We start from the raw sequence: 12,982 nt of genomic DNA, 5'->3' as shown, positions 1-12,982 counted from the left end.
CTCAGTGGATGGAGCCAGAGACCTAGAAATGGGAGGTCTTGGGTTCAAATATGACCTCAGACACTTCCTAGCTGTGTGACCATGGGCAAATAATTTAACCTCCATTGCTAGCCCTTATCACTCTTCTGCTTTGGAACCAATACACTGAATTGATTCTAAGATGGAAGTTTTTGTTTTTGTTTTTTTTAATAGGGCATTAATCACTGTATTGTTTTCCTCAAGGGGTAGTACAAAGAGGCTCAAATGAGAAGATGAATGGTAAATCCATTTATAAACTGTAAAGTACTACATAATAGACATTAGAGATCACTGTTACTTTTTCCCTGGCAATGGTGCAGCTTCCTACTGCTTCTATTGGACTGGTGGGAGGACAGTGGTGGGACCACACTACCCAGGATATGAAGAATGTCTTTCAGTGCCATATGTCCCAACAGAGTACAAATTAAGTCCCTCACTTTTTATTTTCCATTTTAACTTTTAAAAGATTTGTTCTATTTTTATCTCATTTTTATTGACATCTTTTTTTTGTATCACCAATCTATCTCTTCCCCAACTCTAACTAGCAAGTCAAATGCTTGTAGAAATAGGAGGAAAAACAAGAGTTAGGTAAACCAATCCATCAATCAAATGACAGTATAAGCAATAATCCACATCTATATCCTGCCTCTCCCCCAGCCTTCTCTTCAAAAAAGGAAAGGGCAACATAACCCCAGACACCACCATTTCTTATAGGCATGTCTCACTTTACACAATGGATGTATTCCTAGGAAATCAAGTCACATATTGGTAAACAGAAATGCTTTCAATTGGTAGCTATCTTAGAAGGCATATAATATAACCCTTCCATTTATAGAAGAGGCAAGAGAAGTCTTAAAAGGTTAAGTGAGTCAATTGATCCAACAGCCAAAATGTGAATTCAGGTCTTCTTACCTTAAGGCAATGTTCTTTTCGACACCATATATCCCAATGATATACACTGTTATTTCAAAAATGCTCATCGTGGGACAGCTGGGTAGTTCAGTGGATTGAGAGTCAGGCCTAGAGATGGGAGTACCTAGGTTCAAAGCTGGCCTCAGACACTTCCCAGCTGTGTGACCCTGGACAAGACACTTAACCCCCAATACACAGCCAATACACAGAAGTTAAGGGTTTAAAAAAAAAGAAAGAAAGCTCAATGCGGGCCAAACATTTCCTGAGACTCTATATACAATGGCGTTTGGTTAAGCACTTTTTGCAAAGTGAAGAGCCACCCTTCTGTTGCATGGGTATCTCCTGCTCCTCATACCTTAATTGTTCAGTTTTCAAAGTCTGAATTTTCGTATAGGGATTTACTTGAAGTAGGGACTCCTTGTACGATGATTAGTAAGAGTTCAGTTTAGGGTGCTTTGTCCACAGGTCCAGCATGCCCTAGCTTTCTATTCTCCTTTTTATAACCAGGGAGCTAGGAAGGCCTGGTGCAGACATGGGCCTTACCTAATCAAAGGCACTGGGAGGTCAGAACCAACTTGTCTCTTCCACACCAACCATTGGGCCAACTGCCTGGATGTGAGGTCACAGAGAGCCCAGACTTGGCCCCTAAACATAAATGGTCTCCACAAATGCACTTCTAGAGGATTCAGAGCAACTAATTATCACCTGATATGTCACCCTCTGACGTCAATTATCCTTGAAGCTTAAGATTAAAGTACTTGAGAGACTGTTTTATCTTCTGGTATCTGTATACAGAGCCTCCTGCTTTCACTCTGTGGTTGGGGGAGCAGTCCTTTACCAAAATGCCCTTCATCTCAATAGCACTAAGGACTGTGTGGCGCACGGGGAGCCAAAGAAATTCACTAAGAAAAAGGGCATAAATTCTCAGCCCTTCCCTGTACTAAAACATCTACTCTCTATTCTTTGTCCAATCTCCTTTCTTATAAAGGGGTTAAGTTTTTTTCCAGGGGCTCTTTCTTTTTTTCAGACCCTAACCTTCAAAAACAGAATCTGGCACATGTGGGAAGCAAGGATTCTTAACCCTTTTTTGTATCATAAGCCTCTTTGGCAGTCTGATAAAGCCTATAGATTCCCTCTTGGAATAAAATTGTTAAATGAATAAAATAAAATGAATAGAATTTCAAAGGAAACCAGTATTTGAAAAAAAAGGAAGTTTAAAGATACTAGGTTAAGAATTCTAGGTTTATAAATATACTGGCATAAATTCTCAGCAATAACTTCCCATCTTGTATAAAGTGATCAAATCAGGACCCACTTCTGAAATCTTCTAGAAACGCAGCCCCATACAAACAGGAAGAGCTAAGGAAGGGAACACCACTCTCCCAGGGACATAAAACACCTAAATCAACCTTCTATGGCCCTTGCCCAAGATGCTGAATCTGGGAGGAAATACAAACACATAAAGGTGAGAGAAGACCCAACCACCAGATGCTACATGGCAAAGATCTGTTTTAAAAGACCCAAACAGTGTTTCCTTGGTATGTACTCTTTTAAGGTCATGAGTTCTGCAACAATCTTCTGATAACTGGAGAGAAGCTCCAATAAAAGATATCAAAAGATGAAAAAGACAATTGTTGGGGAGGCTGCAGGAGGACAGGCACACTAATTCATTGTTTATGGGTCAAGCCACTCTGGAATTCTACCCAAAAAGTCACTAAACGGTAGAAACCTTTTGACTCAGCAATAACACCATGAGGTAAATATTCCAAATTGCTCAGAGAGAATGGGAAAGGGTCCATAAGTGCAAAATATTTATCGTAGCACTTTTTGTGGCAGCCAAGAATTCTAAATGAAGGGGCTGACTATTAAATGGATTAGTGGCTGAACAAAACTGTGTCATATGAATGAAATGGAATATTACTGCACAGTAAGAAATGATTAATATGAAGAATTCAGAAAAGCTATGGAAGATCTTATTAACCGATGCTGATTAAAGTAAATAAAGTCAGGAGAACAACAGACATGATATAAAGGAAAGCAATTTAATAAAGACTTCAGAATTTTGATCAACACGGTGACCTATCCAGACCTGTCCAGAACACAGATGCTTTTGGGAGAGAGGTGATGGTCTAGAGGTGCAGATCAATAAGTTGTTTTTTTTTTTTAAACAATTACCACGTGTTCTAAGGGCTGGAAATATAAATACAAGCAGAAAGACAGTCCTGTTCTCAAGGAGTTTATATTATGTTATATTGGGGGAAAGTATACATAAAAGAAAGCTGAAAAGGGGGAGGTGAGAGAAGAAGATATTCAAGAGGGATGCAGAATGGGACATGAATTCTCTGCTTTGAATGAGTTGATTTGTTTTTCTAGATTATATTTGTGTATCATAAGGGAAGGTTCCTTCCTTCCTTCCTTTTTTTTTTTTTTTTTTGGAAGAAGGGAGGGAAATGAAAGGAATTCTTAGATAGTGGCACTTTCTTTAAAACCAAGAAAGAAAGTCAAATTATGTTGGGTAAGGGGGTTGCCACTTTATGGTCTCAGAATGAATGACTCCATCTCCCTCAATTACATAATTTCAAACTTCTTAGGGGTGGAGGGAACAATAAGGCACCCAGGCTCTTACCTGCAAGAGAAAGTATTCAACTGTATACCTTACATAATCATTATGGTTCTGAAACATTGTATATAAATGGAATCTTTCTGAACCACGTCCTATTTTAAATGCAATGCAGGAGCCTGCTATTTAAGGAGAGTCTTTTGTAGAGTGTGGTACAGTAGAAAAAAGACCAAATTGTAGTCAGAGAATGTGGGTTCAAATTCTGGTTCTGCTTCTTACTACCTGTGTGCTCTTGGGCAAGTCACTTCAATTTTTCTAGGTCTGAGATCTCACCTGTAAAGTGAGGAGGCTGGATGAATGATCACAGGAATGCCCTTTTCCAATGCTAAATCCTACCATCTTAATAATCTATTTGCTAAACTGGGATTTTTACACAGTTGGCTTTTAAAAAAAAAAAGGATAAATCTGGTTGTACCTTCCATGACTGGCCAAGGCAAATAAACAACTGAGAAGAATGTCTCATCAGGATCTCATTATAGTCATCAAAAAGGAGAGCCCAGAGTTGGGAAGAAATAGGCTCCAGTTTCAGCTCTGAGATGCATTAGCTGTGTGACCCTAACCAAGACATTCTCTAAGGATGTCAGTTACAAAGCAGGTGCCAAGCTGCATTGGTAGAGGGAGTTCCTTATCAGAAGTTTCCTATACCAATATGATTCCTGAATTCAAATCTGGTCTTAGACACTACCTAGCTGCATGACCCTGGAAAAAAATCACTTAACCGTATTTGCCTCAGTTTCCTCATCTGCAAAATGAGCTGGAGAAGGGAAATGGAAAACCACTCCAGTATCTCTGCCAAATCCAAATGGAGTCATGAAGAGTTGGACATGACTAAAATCATAGGCATAATATTTATTTTATTTTATTTTTTAATATTTTTTTAAACCCTTGTACTTTGGTGTATTGTCTCATAGGTGGAAGAGTGGTAAGGGTGGGCAATAGGGGTCAAGTGACTTGCCCAGGGTCACACAGCTGGGAAGTGGCTGAGGCCGGGTTTGAACCTAGGACCTCCTGTCTCTAGGCCTGACTCTCACTCCACTGAGCTACCCAGCTGCCCCCATAGTATTTATTTTAAAAAAGAAGATGCAAATAGTTTCCCCCAGATTTTAGTTACAGGGTGCTTTAAGGCTGCCTCTACAAGTGGCTTCTTCCTCACTGCCTACATCCTTAATTTTACCATCGGTTGGCACAGATACAACTTTTCTTTACAGAAAAGTTCCCATCGGCATCCTGGGAGTTTCCTAGCAGAGTAGTAGTGGTATGGTGTAATGGAAAGCAAACTGATTATGGAATCAAGAACATGGGTTCTAATTTAGCCCTAGAAGTTTATGACATACAACCCTAAGCAAGTCATTGAATATTGTCCCATCTGGTTCCTCAATTGTAAAAAAGGAGGGGGTTGTTCTGGATGGCATCCAGCTCTAGATCTCTATGATCCCATGACTTCCTCCAGGACCCTGTGTGTGTGCCGTGGCTATCTGCCAATTTTCCTCTCATTGTGCTGCAGGCAGTTTTTCTAGAATCAACCACGAAATCTGTTACTCGGCTCTCAAGAGGGTCCTGCCTAAGGTGTTTATCCCCAGAACCTTACACCTCCCCTCCCTCAGCTCCCTTCTCCTGCAGGTCTCAGGAGATGTTATTTATGTTCTTTAAGGAATTCCAAGGAACACTTAAGATGTTATTTCAGGGGGACTGCTTATTATGTGAAATAACTATTACATAATGATTACAGTCTGGAAAACAGGCTGAGAATCATCTGTTTTTAAATGTTATTAACCTCCTTCATTCTTCATTTTATTAAGACCAAATGAAATATATGGTTTAGCTGTCCATTGAAGTCCCTATTCCACCTGTCCTTCATCTTTAGAGGGTGGGGGACTTAAGCCTCCACTTCTGCCTCAGGCTCATTTTCAATCCCTCTCCCAGGACCTAGGACATAAATAAACATCTATGAGCTCACTGGAGACTCTGCAATGGATGGGAGATTGATAATATGGAATTATGCAAGAAAAGTCATTAAATTCTTTATACTCTTCAACCCAGTGATCTCACTACTAAACTTGCCAAGGAGACCAAAGAAAGAAAACCCTCTATGTGCCAAAATGTTAATAGAGTACTTTTTATGGCAGTTTTAAAAAAAGCCAAAACAGAAAAGAAATCAATAACAGAAAAAAAAAGTAGGCATCCACAGAGTGAGGGAGTAGTTGAACAAGAATATAATGTAATATAATTTCTATATGGGAAATAATGAATGAAGAATTCAGAAAAAAAATAGGAAAACTTGAATCAACTGATACAGAGATAATAAGCAGAATAAGGTCCAAAATAACATAAGTAAAAACAACAAGGCCACTGAACCCATATTATAAAGGCAATGGTCAATTAGTCCCTGAGGAGAGGTAATGAAGCATGCTTTCTCTCCACTGGGTAGGACCATGGGTTCTAAATGTCAGTTGAGACCATTGTGTCATTTGTTTAGGTTTTTTTTTTTAATCCCTTACTTTCTGTCTTGGAGTCAATACTATGTATTGGCTCCAAGGCAGAAGAGTGGTAAGGGTAGGCAATGGGGGTCAAGTGACTTGCCCAGGGTCACACAGCTGGGAAGTATCTGAGGCCAGACTTGAACCTAGAACCTCCCATCTCTAGGTCTGGTTCTCAATCCACTGAACCACCCCAGCTGCCCCTGTCATTTGGTTTTACATAAGTGCTCTTTGTGAAAAGGAAAGGTTTGGACAGAGAGTAAAGTGGAAAGGTGATCGGGAAATATCTGCGGTTAAAAAAAAAAAAGACCAATAAAACCTATTTTAAGGAAAAATTAACTGATTGAAGAAGGGTTAAAGCGGGTAGCTAACATAATGAATAGAAAGAATCAGGAAACAAAAAGATCTCTGTCCTCTGCTTGAATAGGGGGCAGAATCTAATATGATGAAAAATCATGAGATTGGTAGGACTAGTTAGACAACAGTTTGCATGAAAAAAATCTGTGGGTTTTGATGGACTATAAACTGAATGAGTCACTGGTACAATATAGCATCCAATAAAGTGAATGCCATCTTATGCAGCAGTAAGTAAGTTTGTCTGAGGGTAGGGAGGCGGGAGTTCACGTGTGTTCTGACAAACTTTCTTGGATCCAGCAAATGCCAAAGACCAGGACAAGACATCTTTGAAAATATCCCCTAACTCTGTATGCATCCATGTACATTATGTAACAATCAGAGAACACCAGAGTCAGAATTAGAGGTCATCTGATTCAAAGCCCTCATTTTATAATATGGAGAAATTGGCCCCAAGAGGGGAAGGGACTAGCTCATGGTTATACAATGCTTTAGTGGTTGGATTGGAATTCCAACCCAACTCTCCACATTTCAAACTCTAAGCCCTGTTCCTTTTATCATGCTGTCTTGGGAAGATACTATACAGATAAATAGCTGAATCAATGTTGAATAAATAAAAGAACATTGACAATTAGATGTCATAAACTTATTCATTCCTTTATTTGCCACAGAATTATTGAACTCTTATGAATTCCCAGGGTGATATGTGGTTCACTGTGGGAGCTAGAAAGATGAGTAAGAAACCATCCTGGGCCTGAAGAAGCTCGTGGGTTACTCGTTCTAGGAAATAGGGGAAGGACACAATAAGTAGACTATAAGTTAAAGGGATGGATAAGATTTGGAACAGTAGAGACCAAGTGAAGGAGGAAGGAGAGAAATTCAAGGTCGAAGTTAAGATCACTGGTAGTAACCATGGATTCCTTCCACCTCTGTTCTCCAAGAGTGGGACACACACACACACACACACACACACACACACACACACACACACACACACACACACACGGTAGGGGTTTGGATATACTGCTGAAATGAATGAATGACTGCCCAACATTGAGGTTGTCTCTAGCCACAAGCACCCAGCTCTAGTCCCTTGTTAGAGAGAGGTCAATCTTTATGGTGTCTTAGGCCAGAAGATGTCTAGACTAGGAGGAATGGCAGCCAAAGGACCTTGGGCTCTGAGGTAGGGGCTATAGGCCAAGGTTAAGGAAACAAAACTCCTGTAGCTCTGCTTATTCCAAAACCCAGAAGCTTAGACATGTTTCCAGAGAGGGCAACCAGGGATAACCTAAGCATCTCACCTTCCCAGGGCACTCCCTGCCTATACCAGATTTCATTTCCAATGAACACAGGATGCCATTCATGAGACACTCTTCAGGCTTCAATTGGGGTGGGAAGGGAGCTTGGTTTGCTTTTTCTCAGACCTTGAGCTCCAGCTCCATTCTCAATGCCAATTCTGAATCTCAAAGCAAGGACTACTGACCACTTTTCAGGGATGGCTTTAGAAATTAACCCCTAGATGCAAACACTAAATGATAACTCTAGTCCAACTATCAATAATATGGAATTAGGCCTTGATCAATGATACATGTAAAACCCAGCGGAATTGTGTGTTGGCTTGGGGGGGGGAGCTAGGGGGGTTTGGAGGAGAGGGAAAGAACATGAAATATGTAACTAGGGGAAAATATTAATAAAAAAATTAAAAAAAAAAGAAATTAGCCCCTAGGTTGAGACAAAGGTTGACTGGAGTAAAGGATAGTCAGCACCTTTTATGATTATCCACATGGTTTTTAATTCCCCGAGTATGAAATCTGGTTGGCCTCAACATACTATTTGAAACAAAGGAAGATTCTATGAAATAAGGCAGAAAGCATTAGTCTGGGAATTTGTCATTCTTCCTACTCAATAAACTTTAGGAGCTCCCTATCACCTCCAGGATCAAATCCAAAGCTGTGTTTGGCATCAAGGCCTTTCATAACTTATCCAATTCTTCCAGGCTTCTCAAACTTTATTCCCCACCATATACGTTTTGATCCAGGGACACTGGCCTCCTGGCTGTTTCTAGGACATCTTTCAGCTCCAGGCCTTTTCTTGGGCTGTTCCCCAGACCTAGAATGCTCTTCCCTACTTATCTCTACCCATTGGCTTCCCTGGCTTCTTTCATCTCAATTAAAATTTCATCGTCTATAGGAAGCCTTTCCCAACCTCTCTTAATTCTAATGCCTTTCTTCTATTAATAATTTCCCATTTATCCTGTATATAGAATATTTATACATATTTGCTTACTTGTTGTCTCCCCCGTTAGATTGTGAGCTCTGAGGGCAGGGACTATTTTTTGCCTCTTTTTGGTAACCCCAATGCTTAATTAGCACAGTGCCTGGCACATAGTAGATGCTTAATAAATGTTTACTGATGGATAATACCCTCATTTTAGAGATGGAGAAACATTGGCCCAGACTAGAAAGTTAACTTGCCCAAGGTCACACAATTAGGAGCAGAACTTAGGTCTATTGACTCTGAGCCCAGAGTTCTACTATACCTCGATATGAAAGTATTTTGAAAAGTTGAATATGCTACTTGGAAAAGGAAAATATTGGCTCAAATGTTGCCTTAAATATTTATTAGTGTTCCTGAAAAAAAATAACACAACTTCTCAGCTTCACTTTCCCCATTTTCCAAAAATGGAGATAATAATAGTACCTCTCTCCAATAATTAATGTGAGGACTGAATGAAATAATATATGTAAAGTTCTTGCAGCAGTTAACATGCTATCTAAATGTGAGTCAATGATAATGATGATTATATTAAAATTATCTATGTAGGTGTTTTAGTCCATTCTAGAATGTAAGCTCCATGAAGGCAGGGAATTCTTTTCTAAACTTTGTAGTGTTCCCCACTTAAATTAATCCTGTTAGTGCGTGATAGGTAATTAATAAACATTTGTGACTTAATTTGTAAACTGAAACATGCTTATTTAAGGGGCCAATGAAAATCCTTTAGGTTTCTTGCTTAGGACACATGATAATGGAGATAAGAAACCAAAGGTAAGACACGAATCACCAGAGCTGGGGGTGCCAAGTAGAGGAAGAGTATCCATTCTACCCCACGGGAAAGGGCAGAACAGCCAAGTAAGAGTAATATTGAGAGGAGGAAAAGCTATGAACTGATTATGACAAATGGTAAGAAGGGGATCATTTTCTTTAAAATCTATGCCCCTGAAGGTAATGTATCCTAAACACCTCCATCTTATAGATGGGTACAAGGTCATATAACCCACCAGCAGCAAAGCCAGACCAGAACCTCCATGTCCTAGCTACAGCCTCTACTAGATTGCCTTTCCCTCTGCCCAAGTCCAAACTGGACTCTATTGAAAAAAAAAAAAAATCAGCTGAACAAAGAACTAGAAACAAAGTAGGTATCCATCCATCAGGGAATAGCTAAACAAATGGAGGGACAAAATGTAATGGAAAATCACTGTGCCATATGAAAATGAATATGAAGAATAAACAGAAGCACGGGAAGACTACCAATAATAGATGAGAAGTAAAGTGAGCAGAACCAGGGAGGGATAAAAACAATGACTATAGTATAAACGGAAAGGGCAAACCCTCCTTTGCCACAATGAATACTCTATAAAAGAGAGGAGAAAATGCACCTCCCTCCCTTCATGGAGGAGGGAGGTCTGTGGATGGAGAACACTGTTTGTATGGTCAGAGTGAGTTGGGTGTGTGTGTGTGTGTGTGTGTGTGTGTGTAAGATATTATCTATAATGGATATATATATCATATGTATAATGGATTATATATAATGGATAATGGAGTTTGTATGTGTATATAATATAAATGTATAATTATAAATATATAACAAACATATAAATACATTATGTGCACATAATATATTACTAGTATATATTAATTTTTCTGAATTTTCTTTTTCTTTACTATTTTCTTTACTTTTTTTCTTTACAACTGTCATTTTTTGCTCTGTTACAAAGGATAGCTCTCTCGAATGGGGAAGAGGGACAATAATATTTTACAATGACATAAAAAAGAAAGAAAATATCAGCAGGAAGGAAATTTCTGTACATAAATACCCAATAAGAATACAAATATAAGCAAGCAATAAATCCCTTGCTCTCAAGGAGATTACAGGGCTTGAGGTATAATAGATTTCATAAAATACTAAATTCCTGGAAGTTGAGTTGTAAGTGAACTCAAGAGTAATCTAGTCCATCCTCTACCTACATTATGGGTTCTATTTATGTCATTTCCAACAAACTGATCCAGCCATGCAACTCAATTGTAGCCATCCCATTCTAGGCTTGAGCAGATCTAACGATCAAAGATTATAATAATATTATACTAAAATCTCCCTCTCAAACAAGTACTGGGGTAGTCTGATCTTCTTCCTGCTCTCCAAACATCCCAGCGTCACATTTGCCTTTTTGCTCCAGATGTTTCTGCTTAACTGAAAGGCCCCCCTCCAGGCCCCAATCCTTTCTTCTGCCTCTCTAAGTTTCTGACTCTCCTTGAAAGCCCAGGACAAGCCTTACCTTGACCAAAAAGCCCTTCCTTTCCACTCCAGTCCCTTGTGATCTCCCTCTCCACAGCCACATCCTCCTTTCTTGTGCTGTAAGGGGCGAGTGCGAGTCCTAATCCTGCCATCCCTCACTGCCCGTGCCCTTCGCTAGGCAGGCAGCACACATACCCATCTCCTTCAGCTCCGAGTTGACAAGCTCCAGCCAGTAAGCATCGATCTCGTCCAGGTCATAGCGGGAATAGGGTCTGGCGACCTCACTGAGCTCGGAGCCAGACAGGCTGCCCGGGGAGATCTGGCCGGGGGTGTGCTCCAGCAGAGGGAGGACCCTAGGAAGGAAGACGGAGGACAAAAGAGGTGAGAATCCGTCTGGGGAGGCACGAAAGCAAACGAGGACTGTAACATCGGGAAAAGCCGGAGAAAAGAAATGTGGGACGACTCATGAGGCAATCTGTGATATGGCAGCCAAAAAAGCAGGTTTGATCTTGGGCTGCATCGTGAGAGCCAGACTTTCCGGGAATAAGGAGGTGAAGGTTCCACTATCCTCTGTCTTGTCTGGACCAAATATGTAGTATAATATTATACTCAGTTCAGGAAGTCAAGTCAGAATCAAGAAGACCTGACAACAACAAAGCAGTGTGGGCACAAGTGATAGGAAGATGTGGGTTCAAGTCCAGCCTCTGACATATACCATATGACCTGGGGGATACAAATGCCCATTTTTCTTTTGAATGGCATACATCAATAGCCAAATGACTTATCTAAGGTCACTCAAAGATTCATTCAGTGGTGAATCTATGAGTTCCAATCTGCAGGTATCAGTCTGCTTTGGTATTTCTTTTGATTATGAAACTCTTAAGTTCAAGAAAAAAAGTTATTGATGAGGTACAGAATGTCCAGAGTGGAGCAGCAGGTGTCTGGAAGGGTCTTGGCTTCATGCCATATGAGGATTTGTTAAAAGAACTGGCTGTTTTCAACATGGAGAAGAGAATATTGCGGGGAGGGGGAATGACAAGTTAACTATTTTTGAGCAGTGGGAGAAAGATTTGACAGTTTTGACCCCAAACCATGAGCAATTGAGTCGAAGTTGCAAAAAGCCAAAATCAGGCTCAATTTGAAGGGGGGTAGGGGTCAGAAACATATGCGAAAAGCTTTTATACTTTTATTATGGATTAAAATTGTCCAAGGAGGAATGGGTTGCCTTGGAGGGGGGAGGCAGTGGATTTCCCTCCTCCAATGAGTCCCCCACCCCATTATCCTCCAGGGCTACGAGCAGAGGTTGGATAACCACTCATGAGTTGAACTACAAAGGTTGGTTAGGTATGGGTCACGAAGACCCCTCCCAACCTCCAAATTCTGTGATTCTGTGATTATAAAGCCAAGAATCTAAGTTTTTGTTCCTGTTCTAACATTAATCAAATGTCCTTTCCCTGATTTGTACCTCAGTTGCCAGAGTCACATCTTGGACATGTATTGGCTTGTGTAAGTTATAAGAAGCAAATAAAGTATGTAAAACACTTTCCAAACATTTAAGTGGTATTGAAATGTCAACTATTAACCACTGGTATTTTTAGTGGTTCTTTCACTGATTTATTTTTTGGGTCTATGTGACTTCATTGGCATAAGCAGGGAGGTTCCAAGTGAGTTAACTCATTTACTAATGTAGGTAAAGTAATTATTTTTTAGCATCTAATCCTAAGAGAGTTATTGATGTGGATGGGGCTCTGTTCAGTTCTTATATTGAGGGTAGGAGATGGGGCACTAGGGTTAAGGGACTTGTGCTGGATCACATCAAGTCCTTGGTTTCAAAGGGGAAAGTTGGATCCAGGTTTTTCTGATTTCACAGCAAGATCTGTAAACACAAACTCATGCTGCCTATGAACTTTTATTATCAATAATCACCCCACAAACTAGAAGTGATTCCCCACTGCAAGAAGCTGAAAGGTGATATATGAGACAAATGGGACAGACCGACAAACTCGATTGATAAATCCAAACTGTGTCCTTACCACACCATGTGCCCAGTTCTGTGCTCAGTGGTAAATCTGACTGTAAAGACAGGGG

The 12,982-nt window shown here is 40.2% G+C and overlaps 1 protein-coding gene across 1 annotated transcript in view; it reads right to left on the bottom strand.

Moving 5' to 3' along the window:
* The window catches only part of JADE2 (jade family PHD finger 2), a 189,463-nt gene that overhangs the window by 66,305 nt on the left and 110,176 nt on the right, over positions 1-12,982 (bottom strand). The window contains exon 5 of the mRNA XM_044664689.1: positions 11,090-11,247. Within this exon, the coding sequence (XP_044520624.1) occupies positions 11,090-11,247 (158 nt within the window). The remainder of the gene's footprint in view (positions 1-11,089; positions 11,248-12,982) is intronic.

This window comes from Gracilinanus agilis, chromosome 2 (assembly GCF_016433145.1).
Source record: "Gracilinanus agilis isolate LMUSP501 chromosome 2, AgileGrace, whole genome shotgun sequence".
Classification (NCBI taxonomy): Eukaryota; Metazoa; Chordata; class Mammalia; order Didelphimorphia; family Didelphidae; genus Gracilinanus; species Gracilinanus agilis.
This window is presented reverse-complemented; position numbering and strand designations above follow the sequence as displayed.